General features: G+C 42.2%; 1 protein-coding gene across 1 annotated transcript in view; it reads right to left on the minus strand.

The window, feature by feature from the left end:
• Positions 1-13,621, minus strand: part of LOC122679941 — a 405,877-nt gene that overhangs the window by 198,228 nt on the left and 194,028 nt on the right. Inside the window, 3 exon segments of the mRNA XM_043880800.1 lie at positions 6,278-6,397; positions 6,400-6,597; positions 11,767-11,840. Of these exon segments, the coding sequence (XP_043736735.1) occupies positions 6,278-6,397; positions 6,400-6,597; positions 11,767-11,840 (392 nt within the window).

Below are 13,621 nucleotides of genomic sequence, written 5' to 3' on the forward strand. Positions count from 1 at the left end.
CATTTTACTTATTCTAACCACAGAAAAATATGCATTCTTCTCAAGTGCACATGGAATATTCTCCAGGATAGGTTACACATAAGTCTTAACAAATTCAAAAATGTTAAAACAATTCCAAGTATCTTACATGACCATAATGGAATGGAACTAAAATTCAATAATTATAAGAAAACAGGAAATTCATGAATATATAAAAATTAAACCACATGCTCATATTTTAAGATTGTTTTCTCTATTTCTATAAAGAATGTCTTTAGGATTTAGATAGGACTTGCATTAAATATGTAGATCATTTTGACAAGTATAAGCATATTAACAATATTAATTCTTCCAGGCCAGAAGCACAGAATGACTTTCTATTGATCGTATTATCCTTAATTTTCTTCATGAATGTTTTACAATTCTAAAAGAAGGAGGAAGAAGAAGGAGGAGGAAGGAGAAGTGAGCAAACAAGCCATAATTTGGAGAGTCCAAGTTGAAAAAGCCTCAATATGGATAAAATATGCAAATATTTGTGGGAAACGCTTGTTGAATAGGTTGTTAGCATACTACATCACCCTCTTCTCCCATCTACTACCTAAGCTGCTATCCTTTCTCATTTCTCCCACTTCAGACAAGTAAACACCATTTTAAAAGATACAGATGGATGGAAAAGAAAATCAGAAAGGGCAGCTACTGCTGAAGAAGTAGGATATAGGTGGGGTATATGGCAGGCAAGGTGAGATCCAGGAAGTTTTGAAACTACAGGAGGAAAACCAAAATAAAAGTTCATCATTTGGTCATCAAAGGAACACATTTAGAACTGAATGAAGATAACCCAATGAAAAAAACTTTATTTAATTCATCAAGTACAACTCCCTGATTTCTGGGTGTGTTTTGATTATTTACTTCTGAAGTTCTTCCTGGTAAAGGACTGCTTAGTGATGCCCAACATCCAACCAAAATATTATTAGAATTTCTGAAAGAGAGAAATGTAACCCATAACACATTTTTTAAAAACAATCATTTTAAGCAGCCTCAGAAATTAAAGAAATGATTGAATTGGCTGAAGAAATCTTTAAACCCCTAATGTCAATATGGTTAACGAAGCATAAAAATAAACAGGGAGAAAAACTAGGAAAAATAAATGAGACTTCTGAAACTGAAAAATATAGTATTGGAATGAACAATTATTTGGATTAATTACACAAGAGACTAGACATTGCAGAATAAAAGAATTGGGAAGTAAAACACAGCAATAGAGACTATCCAAACTGAACCAAAGAGAGTAAAAAACCAGAAAAATATGAATGGAAACTCAACAGCATGTGGGATAACATCAAAATATATAAAATGTGTCTATTTGGAGATTCAGAAAAGGGGTGTGTAGAAAAATATTAAGAAAAGATAAATGAAATTTTCCCAAATTTATTGAAAACTGTAAAGCCACTGATCCAAAAAGCTAAACACACCCCAGACAAGATAGTGAAACCATTCTTAGAAAACATGACAATGTAATTACTGAAATTCAACAAACAAAACAAAAATATCTTAAGAGCCATGAGGGAAGTTTGACACACTATATACAGGAAACAAAAGGATAAGTATTATTTACTGACTTTTTGTTGGAAGCAGTGAAAGTCAGATGACAATGTAAGAACATATTTAAAGTATTGGGGTTGGGCATTTGTTAACCTAGAATTGAATCACCCAAGAAAATACTTTTCAAAACTGAATGAAAATTAAAATGATTTCAGGTAAACGAAAGATGATAGACTTGGAGGCCACCAGACACACACTACACTACTGCCTCAGAAAGTTCCTCAAGCTAAAGAGAGATGACAGCAGATGAAACCAGGGATCCTCTCAAAGCTGCAGAGACTGTGCTAAATGCTAATTCTCTATTAGAAGATTTAAGGGAAAACATTAGCAACAAACTATAAGAGTCATAATAAATTTATAAGTAGAGTGTATGACAATGATAGTACCAAAGACAAGAACAGGGAAGTGGAAGAAAACTATAGTGACTGACATTGCATGTTGTGACATAATATCATTTCAAGGTAAAACATAATTAAAGATTAATGATTCAACATTGGGCTTCCCAGGTGGTTCAGTGGAGAAGACTCCACCTGACAATGCAGAAGACACAGGTTCGACCCCTGGTGTAGGAAAATCCCGCATACCACGGAGCAACTAAGCCCGTGCACCACAACTAGTGAGCCTGTGCTCTAGAGCCCAGGGGCCACGACTACTGAAGCTTGTGCGCCCTAGAGCCTGTGCTCCAAAGCGAGAGAGGCCACCGCAATGGGAACCTCGTGCACTGCAGCTAGAGAGTAGCCTCTGATCTCCGCAGCTAGAGAAAAACCCATGCAGCAATGAAGATCCAGCACAGCAAAAAATAAATAAAAATTATTTTAAAAATGGAGAAATAATTCAGCATTATAATCACCTAAAAATCTGATACAATTAATAAACCAATAGAGTATTTAAAATAAAATAATAAAATAAACTCAAAGATTAAAATAGGAGCAAATAAAAGATATAACAAATAGCAGGCAAGTACAGTTAAATCCAATTATATCAACAACTACATTAAATGTAAATAATTTAAGTACTCCAAATAAAAAGCAAGATGATCAGACCAGATAAAATAAGGCAAAACAATATACTGTCTACAAATATATATATATATATATATGCTTAAATATAAACACAGAAACATATTAAAGAGAAAAAAAGTTATATACCATGCAAACACTAATCAGAGTAAGCTGTATATAGTATCTATATTAGTATCATCCAAAATCAGAGTGTAAGACAAAGAATACATTCAGAGAAATAGAAATATTTTATGGTAATAAAATACAAAAGAAATTATATACTACCAAAACTGGTGGGTTAAAAAAAAAATGATGCTTAGAAGAAAATTTAGAACCTTGAGGTTTCTGTGATGCCTACATTAGAATAAAAATAGAAACAGAAGGAAATGATCCAAGACTCCACCTTAAAAACTACAAAAGCGACAACAATCATAACTGAAAAGTGAAAGTCACTGAGTCATGTCTGACTCTTTGTGATCCCATGGTCTATACAGTCCTTGGGTTCTCCAGGCAAGAATACTGGAGTGGGTAGCTTTTCCCTTCTCCAGGAGATCTTCCCAACCCTGGGATCGAACACAGGACTCCCGCATTGCAGGCGGATTCTTTACCAGCTGAACCGCAAAGAAAGCCCAAGAATACTGGAGTGGGTAAACTATCCCTTCTCAAGGGGATCTTCCCAACCCAGGAATCAAACCAGGGTCTCCTGCATTGCAGGCAGGCTCTTTACCAACTGAGCTATCAGGGAAAACCATAACTGAAAAAGAGGAATGAAAACTGAGTACAGAAATCAATTAAGTAGAAAGCAAATACACAATCAAGAAAATCAATGGAGTCCATTAGTGATTCTCTTTAAAAAAACATTAATACTGATAATCTTTTAGCAAAACCAATTAAGAAAAAAAAGAGGGAACACAAATTAACAAAACCAGTAACAAAAGGAGGAATATCATTATAGATCTTCCCAACATTTAAAGATAAGAGATATGAACCAGTGCTACTTAGATCTTGCCAACATCTAAAGATACAAGACATGAACCAGTGTTATTCTAATTTGAAAAATTTTTTGTAAAATGGACCAAGTCCTTGAAGACAAATTACTGGTGAAACACAACTCATCAAAATCTGATTTAAAAAAAAGAGAAAAATATAAGTAATCTCATATTTGTTAAATAAACAGAATCCACTAAGAAAACTTCAACCTCCAAATGCTAGCACTTCCATATAGCTCAGGAATGACTCCCACAACGAGATAAAGGGAGAAAGGGAGGGAAGGAATGAGGGCAGGAAGAAAGTGTAACACAGAGTCTACACTGTGAATGTATGAGTTGACCTGGATCTTGATCTCCTTGAATTCCTCTCCTGCAATCCTTGTATTTTCATCCCCTCACCATTGTGCACGTCAGTACTGTAGCCCCTGGTGGTTAGGACAATAATCAAGACTCTGTCTGCAATGTATGAGTCCCAGGTTTGATCCCTGGGTGAGGAAGATTCCCTGGAGAAAGAAATGGCAACCCACTCCAGTATTCTTGCCTGGAGAATTCAAAGGACAGAGGACCCTGGTGGGTTACAGTCCATGGGATTGCAAAAAGTAGGACAGGACTGAAGCAACTTAGCACACTTGCACCACAGTGCTTCTCAATTTGTATAGGCCCTCCCAAATCCTTTTCCTGAACCCCATGAAATCTCTTCCTTATTTGAAACAAGCTTCTCTACATTCTTCTTGGGTCATTGTTTCTACTCTAGATTTCTCCTAAACATGGTACTTCACTTCCAACAATCCACTACTGAGGCTGAAATTTCTTTTCCATACCTGACTCCTAAGGTTGGGCAGAAGAAACTCCAAGTGTTCGATTTTGATTAAGATAATGAAAAGACATGCTATTCTAATCTTGTCTCTGCTACATCACCACCACTTTGACTTATCTTCACATTAAAATATGTCTGAAAATACAGAAAAGACAGACCAGGGGGAGGAAGCTAGTGACAAAAAGAGAAATAGAAGGAACATGGAACCATTCATAAAAATGTGAGAGCCTAAGTTAGAGCAATGGTAGTCAGGGAGTACAAACCACAATCAGGGTTTAAATCAGAGCATTCTCCAATTCTCTACTTTTAAGTGTATCTTAACTGGAATTAATATCAAGACATCAGTATTCTTAGGATGGTAACATTGGGACTTCTAATTCCACACAAAGTTCCAACATCACACACTCCATTTTCATTCAGATGCTAATGTATCAAAATAAGGTAGAGACACCTGTAGTGCTTCCACAAATGTATCTGCAGTTGGAACCATGATTAGGACATTGTGACAATGAGGAAGGTTACTTGAGATGCCAGAAAACAGGCTTGTTTAAAACAAAAGCTTCTAACTAAAATTCAAATGCACCTTGAAAAGTATTTTTAATAAGAATGATAAAGAGAATGGAAGGAAACATTTTGAAGAGATGAATAGATTTATGACATAAGTGCTGTAACAGTTTCACAAATGCATACTTATCAAGCAGTTTTGTATGTCAGTCATACCTCAGTAAAGTACTTTTTAAAAAGGAAAAGAATTGTCTTCTTAAGGGCCTCAAGGAGAATCATCAAAGATCTGCTGAAGGTGAGATTAGAAAAGATCACTTTCCCAATGATCTTCCGGGACATAAAACCCAATAGCTGGTTGGCTGTGGTGTTAAGGGCCTACTGCAGATGACCTCAGGCTCCCCTGTCCCACCATCTGATCAGACCGGGTGATTCTTGCCTAAGACCAGCTCCCTATTTGATGGAATTCACTGTGATAACTGACAATATCTTCCTCCAGTCCAGCTGCTCTGATGGAATTAATATCTTGGACATCCAATCTGCAATTGTGATAACAACTAGAAGTCTCTGCCAAATACTGTGATCACCCACTCACACCCTAGTTTCACTGCTGTCTTTACCGCATCCACCTTGGCACAGGTCAAACACACTTAGATCGCACTGACCACTTCTTAGGAGTCACTTCAGGTCCTCTTAGCTTCACTGCCTCTTATACGTAATGCACTTCAGCTACTGTGTTGTAAACGTCAAGACTTCATTTTCCTGCTCCCTCAACATCCCTAGAAATGTGATGTGAGCTCCCCACTCTCTTGATCAGGTGCACCAGTGTGATGAGACTTCCCTGCCACACGTCCCACTTCTGGCTTCCCCTGACTGTGACCTAGGGACATTTAAATGCACCAGTGAAGTCCCCTCACACACTTTCCTTCTGTAACTGCATCCTGACCCCCGGTATGGTCACTTGTCCATGGGTCTTCACATGCCATTTGGGGTCACCATCGCTTGGTTGAGCCTATTGTATTGTCACATCCTCCACATAGCAACCTGATGGAGTGTGTGACTCTGACTTTTAGACCCTATGAGTATGATAAACCTTGTTGCCCACGACTCTTCTATGACCCCACCCCCCACCGTGTAGCCACACCCTAGTGACCATTATGTCAAAGAATACGGAACAATTACCATGATGAGACTACGTCACAGAAGTTGAACCCAGAAGCTGTATTATATGAAACTTTTGACCTCACCTCTCTGCCTCCTGTGACACATCACAAAGACCTTTCACCCAAGTATATTCTAAAGGCTGTATCCATAATCTTGAGTCATTCTGGTGATAAGATGGAGGCTTTTCCTGCTAGAGATCCCCACACAGACCAGACAGGACTTACCTGAGCAGACTACTCTAGCATCCCAGTCATGGGTATAGCTATCATTACAATGGTCTTTAATATTAGAATGCCTACGGTCACTGACAGTTGACTCTACCCCTTTACATGAAATATATAAAGCCAAATGGGGCCAAGTCCTGGTCCAAAATAAGCTCCTCCAAGAAAACCAATTGCAGCTCCACACCCCAGCTGTCTGCACATTACAGATGCATCCCCTATGCTCCAGTTGTCATTATCCATTTTGCCCCATTCTCCGTGGTGCTTCACTTCCACTCTCCCCTCACAGCAGTGGGCTCCATCCTTCAGCCTCAGCTCCAGAGCTACAAGACAGACACAGACACGGGACACAGGAGAGATTTTAGGACACTTACAGTGGCATAAGTATTTAAAACATTAGCTCTCTGAGGAGCAAAAAAGTACATGGTATACAGTATTTGTTTACTTCTGTGGTATAAACATTTTCACTGTGGCCAACTCTAGGCTACCAATGTGCCATCACTGAACCTGGAGCTGAAAGGGAGGCAAAGGTATTTCTCACAAGTCTGTAGAACCAGCTCCAGGGACACCACTGAGGACAGGCTGTCAGAGACTCTGGATGCTGCCCTCCCTGTAGATGTGCCCAAGGCTACTAGGGCCCAGCTTCCCCATCTCAGTTACAGCTTGTGGCCTGAGATCCAGGGAGGAATCCTCCCTCTCCTTCCCTGTCCATAAGGAGCATCTCATCCAGCTTAGGCACAGAGGGCTGTGGTAACAGGCTCTAAAATGTCCTGGCTATTCCTGCCATCTGGTGTTCATGTCCTTGTGTAATTCCATGCTCTAATGTACTTAGTAACATGCATCTAACAAATGGAATTTGACAAAAGTGATCAGATGTCATTTAGCAATTAAGTAGGGAGACAACTCTGATTTCTGCATATAAAAAGGAATTCATTTGTAGGACATCATAGATGGAGACATTACTAGCGTTCAGCAACACTTTATGAGCATATGGAAATAGTAATACTCCTTTGTCTGTTTGAAGGTAAGCATAACCCTGTGATCTGGCTCATTCAATGAAGTCAAGAACAAATGATGTCAGTTCCACACAGAAACATTTAAGAGCCAATATATTTTTCTATCACAGCAAATACTGAAAACTTGTGTTGTACTGGTAGCATAATAAAATTGTGGAGCATTTAACAACCTAAGTGCTTGAAGAATTATAATAGCAGAAGTCCTGCCAAAATGAACAGAATATGTCATATAAGGATAAATTTTGTTTTTTTGTTACTACAACATACATAGCTTACTTTTATTAAAATGGAAAATAACAGCAGAAAATTGCCAAAAAGAAAAACACTGAGATAAAGACTAGGTATATAAAATTGAGAAACATCTATGCTGCTGCTGCTAAGTCGCTTCAGTCGTGTCCGGCTCTGTGCAACCCCATAGATGGCAGCCCACCAGGCTCCACTGTCCCTGGGATTCTCCAGGCAAGAACACTGGAGTGGGGTGCCATTTGCTTCTCCAGTGCATGAAAGTGAAAAGAGAAAGTGATGTCGCTCAGTCGTGTCCAACTGTTCGAGACCCCATGGACTGCAGCCTACCAGGCTCCTCCGTCCATGGAATTTTCCAGGCAAGAACACTGGAGTGGGGTGCCATTGCCTTCTCTGGAGAAACACCTATACTAACATCTAAATCCCCAAGAACAGGGTAGAGTAGATTGAAACTTTAAATTTACTGAAAGGAAAAAAAAATTGCCAAATTAAAATTCTACACTCAAAACCATTCTCTCAAGGAATAAAGACCTCAAGTGTGCCATTACCAAAATGCTGATGTAGGAGACAGCAGCCTCCATCCTCTTAAAAGAAAAAGACCAAAAGTTAAACAGTGATCAGTAATAAAAACAGCTCCAGAAAGATCTGGAGTATTCTAAGAAGTTTGACCACGCCAAATATTTAATGATACCAATAAAACAATGCAAATAAAATAATAAGAACAATAAAGATATATAAAACATTTTGGTAGCATCATTCCTTCCTCCAAACCATCATCACTCAGAGTTCCTCTCACCAGGGGGGTAAGAGCAGGCTGAGTAACCAGTGTCCCTAGCCTTTGGGGGCACCATATGGAAGTCCTGCTTCAGGTTCACTTCACGCAGACCTGCAAAGCTGAGCCAGTCTTATAGAGATGGCTAGGCATAAGAAAGAAGAGCAAAGGACCAATAGCAACCACATGCAGGAGAAATCACAGTTCACAGTGACCTGCTCTGCAGACAAATGCAGCAGATTTTACCCCTGAAAGAATTAATAACCAGCACAGATGATGGTTTTCATGTATGGATGTTAGAGTTGGACCGTAAATAAGGCTGAGCAATGAAGAATGGATGCTTTCGATCTGTGGTGCTAGAGAAGACTCTTGAGAGTTCTTTGAACAGCAAGGAGATCAAGCCAGTCAATCCTAAATGGAATCAACCCTGAACATTGATTGAAAGGACTGATGCTGAGGCTGAAGCTACAATACTTTGGCCAACTGGTGCAAAGTGCTGACTCATTGGAAAAGACCCTGATGCTGGGAAAGACTGAAGGAAAGGAGAAGGACAGTACAGGATGAGATGGTTAGATAGCATCACCAGCTCAATGGGCATGAGTTTGAACAACGAGCCATTGTGGGTCTTGGCCTTTGCTGCCTTCCTAGGCCGTCCCACAACATGAGCATCTGCAACCATCATCTCCCACCACAGAGGCACCTGCAACAGACCCCCAAAGCCAAGTGTGTGCACACCATTGGCTCTGGCCACCACCACTGCTGGTCATGATCCCTAGGCTTTGGAACCAGAGGTGCTGTTGAGGATACCAACAACCATTCCAGTGACAGCAGGCCCCCTGCAATACTTTCAAAACACCACACAGTTGTCAATGCTGTGGACATCAGCAGCCTGAGCCAAATGGATCTCATGTCCTCCCAGACCCAGTGCCACCTTATGCCTCTGCATTTGGCATCCTGCATAACATTCCAGTGTTCCCCTACCCAGAGGTGAAAGGCTTTCCCTACTGAAATCATAATATAGATTCTGGTAGCGATGACTGCTTTTGCAAATGTGCAGACATCTACAAGAGAATAAGACATCCAGAAGAATCGGGGAAGCAAAATCCCACCAAAGGAATAAGTAAACCTCCTGTAACCAGCTGAAAGTAATGGAGATCTAGGAATTGCCCAATGAAGAATTCAAAATAATACTTCAAAAGATGCTCAGAGAGTTACAAGATAACTCAAATATTTAATGATACCAATAAAACAATGCAAATAAAATAATAAGAACAATAAAGATATATAAAACATTTTTTTAAAAAAAAAGAACTAGCCAGATATTTTGAAACTGAATAATAAATGAATGGGCTTCCCAGGTGGCTCTAGTGGTAAAGAAGCTGCCTGCCAATGCAGGAGATGTAAGAGACTCGGGTTCAACCCCTGGGTCCAGAAGATCCCCTGGAGGAGGGCATGGCAACCCACTCTAGTGTTCTTGCCTGAAGAATCCCATGGACAGAAGAGCCTGGTGGGCTACAGTCCATAGGGTCACAAAGAGGCGACATGACTGAGGTGACTTAGCACCCACACAATATAATGAATAAACTGAAAAATTCAATACAGAGATTCAACAATAGACTTGACCAAGGAAAAGAAAAAGAAAAAAGAATCAATGAGTTAGAAGAAAGATCAGTTGAAAGTATCCAAGTAGAGAAGCAAGAAGAGAATGAAAGGAATATAGAAAGCCAGTGGGAGCTATGGTCACCACAAAGAGGAACAATGTATGCAATGGAGTCAGGACAGGAGAAGTAAGGGAGAAAAGAATTAAGGGCTGAGGACTTCCTGGTGGTGCCATGGATAAGAGTCCACCTGTCAATGCAGAGGACATCAGTTCAATCCCTGGTCCAGGAAGATTCCACATGCTGCAGAGCAACTAAGCCAATGTGTCACAACTACTGAAACCTGTGCACCTAGAGGCTGTGGTCTGCACCAAGACAAGCCACTGCAGTGAGAAGTCTGCACTGCAGCAGGGAGCAGCCTTTGCTTACCACAACTGGAGAAATCCTGTATGCAAGGAAGGAGACCTAGCACAGCCAAAAATAAATAATCAAAAAAGAAAGGGAAAACACAGGTTGAGAATTTCCCAAACCTGGGGAAAGATCTGGACATCTAAATTCAAGAAGCTAATAAGTCACCCCAAAATTTCGATCCAAACCTTTTCTAAGACTCACCGATTAAACTGTCCAAATGCAAAGACAAAGAGAATTCTAAAGGTCTAAAGAGAAGAAAAAATTTCCATCACCCAAGAGAACTCCCATAAGGAGAGCTGCGGATTTGTCCAAAGAAACCTTGCAGACCATGACAGAACGATTGATACATACTCCACTCTCACTCAGGGGAAAGCAGCTCCCAGGGAGGGACAGGAGAGGGCATGAGAGAAAGTGCTCCCTACAGAGTCACAGCAGATCCTGGGAAGTTGAAAGGATAATTCCAGGCCCCCAGCACATCAGAAAACATCACAGCGACTGGGGCAGAGACTTGGGAAATTATACCGCTAAGGCTGTGCTTCAGCTGATCTCTACAGACAAGAGGTCCCCTCTCCTGGCTGCAGGTTCCTCTGATCCACAAGGAACACCTGGTGGGAACAGGCGAGGCCAGCAGGCAGAGCCTCTCACAGAGCCCAGTGCCGGGCAGACAGGGCAACAAGCAGAGGGGAGCTGGGGGATGGGGGAGAGGAGCCAGAGAGAGGCAGGCAGGTGCACGATTGTCTCTGATCTGGTTACATGCAGCGGCCATGACACCCAGCCCTGTGAGACCCTGTGTGCTTCACAGACCAAGGGACTCAGTCCCTGCTCAGCAGCCCCATTCCTCTCACCAGACAGGCTCCATCCCTCTTACACACACGTGCACACACACACAGCCTCACACACTCACTCACACACACACACACACATTCTCACACAAATACACACACCCTCACACGCTACTCACACACTCCACAAACACACACACTCTTCACACCCTCACACACACATTCTCTTTACACACACACACACCCTCACATACACACATCCTCACACATTCCTCACACAAGACACAGGAAACACAGGGACCCAGGGGCAGTGCTCACACACCAGGCACATGGAGCATGTGGAAACAGCCCAGAGTCCCAGCTGGGCTCAGTCGCTGGAACTTCCACACACTGGGGGCCACTGGGACTCCTAGAAGCTCCCTGAGAACAAGGGAAACAGTGGAGGGGACTCAGGCTGACCCAGCTTGGGCCAGAGCAAATCTCACTGCTCTGTAAAATCTGCCGCTATGACCAGTGGACCCCCCACAGGAGAGGGACCAGTGTTCACAGTCAGTGTGGCTCCTTTTTAGTCAAAAACACTGAGACCATGTCTCCACAGCTCCAGACAACTTTCCTTTCACCACAGTGTCCACTCCCTGTTGTGAACCCAGGACAGAGGGGCAGTTCTTACCTTGACCACCCACCACGGTGCCGAGGAGGAGGACACAGAGTCCCTGGGGGGAGAGGTGTTGGCTCCGAGCCATCCTGATTTCACGTCCTCAAGGTCACAGTCCCAGCTGCAGGGTCAGCCTGTGAGGAGGCCTCAGGGTGCCGACCGGGGTCTATATAGACCATCCCCTACATCCTCCCTCCTGAGAGCCAATAGCGACACCTTTCACCATTTAAGACATTATCGGAGGCTGCATCTGCCCCTTTCTGAACACCAATGAGCTTCTGAATCTTCCACATCTCCTTATATGAACAACATGGTCCTTTGATCTCCTGCTTCCATGGTCCTGAGAGCCTGGTCCCATGACAGGGACTGGGATAGAAAAGGTGCATCAAAAACCATGAGTGCCTTTCTCTCTCCTAATCACCCTGGTTGACATCTGCAGACTGTGAGATCTCACAGGTTCTGGGTGTGGGATCTGTTGGCCTGTGGAGAATATCTTTTGTGGAATCAAGTAACGATTTTCCCCAGCACTGAGCTCAGGGTGGAAGCACAGACCTACAAGAAGTCTTGAAATACAATAATATTTATCAGGTCAGCAGAAAATGAGGACCAGGAGTACAGGAGCTCACAGGTGACTGTGGAGGCATGAAGTGAGACCCATCAAGTGTGGGGGGGTGAGATTGCAGGTCTTCTCCCCTTTCTCAGAATGATCTGGAGACTGGGTCCTGGAGCACATGCCTGTGAGCTCAGCGTGTCTGACTCTTTGCAACCCCTGGACTATAGCTCGCCAGCCTTCTCTGTCCAACAGATTTCCCAGGCAAGAGTACTGGAGTGGGATGCTATTTCCTTCTAAAGGGATCTTTCTGACTCAAGGATCAAAACCATGTCACCTGTGTTTCCTGCATTGGCAGGTGGGTTCCCTATAGGGACATTCAGACATGTTAAATCCCTTTCCCTTTATTGCATTTCATTTTATGTGAAGTATTTCTTTCAACTAGTCACCAAAAAAATGTTTATAGAAAGAAAGAGATTGCTATTAAAGGAAACAAAGAGAGGAGGAATCATCATTCAACTCGCAGTTCAGTTCAGTTCAGTCACTCAGTCATGTCCGACTCTTTGCGACCCCATGAATCGCAGCATGCCAGGCCTCCCTGTCCGTCACCAGCTCCCGGAGTTTACTCAAGCTCATGCCCATCGAGTCGGTGGGCATCCAGCGATCTCATCCTTTGTTGTCCCCTTCTCCTCCTGCCCCCAATCCCTCCCAGCATCAGGGTCTTTTCCAATGAGTCAACTCTTTGCATGAGGTGGCCAAAGTATTGGAGTTTCAGCTTCAGCATCAGTCCTTCCAATGAACACCCAGGACTGATCTCCTTTAGGATGGACTGGTTGGATCTCCTTGCAGTCCAAGGGACTCTCAAGAGTCTTCTCCAACACCACAGTTCAAAAGCATCAATTTTTCAGTGCTCAGCTTTCTTTATAGTCCAACCCTCACATCCATACATGACCACCGGAAAATCCATACCCTTGACCAGACAGACCTTTGTTGGCAAAGTAATGTCTCTTTCAACTCTAGTCTTCCAAATTTGTAGCGGGGCTCTCTAGAAGAAAGCATGGAGCTTCCCTGATGGCTCAGCAGTAAAGAATCCACCCACAAAGCAGGAGATGTAGATTTGATCCCAGGGTCAGGAAGATTCCCTGGAGAAGAAAATGGCAACCCACTCCAGTGTTCTTGCCTGGAGAATTCTGTGGACAGAAGGGCCTGGTGGTCCTTTCACATCCAATGCAGTCCATCACATTGAAAAGAGTCAGACACAACTAAGGAACTAAACAACAACAAGAAGAAGAAAATTATAGTTTAGAAAGACTAAAGTTT

Source organism: Cervus elaphus, chromosome 22 (genome assembly GCF_910594005.1).
Source record: "Cervus elaphus chromosome 22, mCerEla1.1, whole genome shotgun sequence".
NCBI classification, from domain to species: domain Eukaryota; kingdom Metazoa; phylum Chordata; class Mammalia; order Artiodactyla; family Cervidae; genus Cervus; species Cervus elaphus.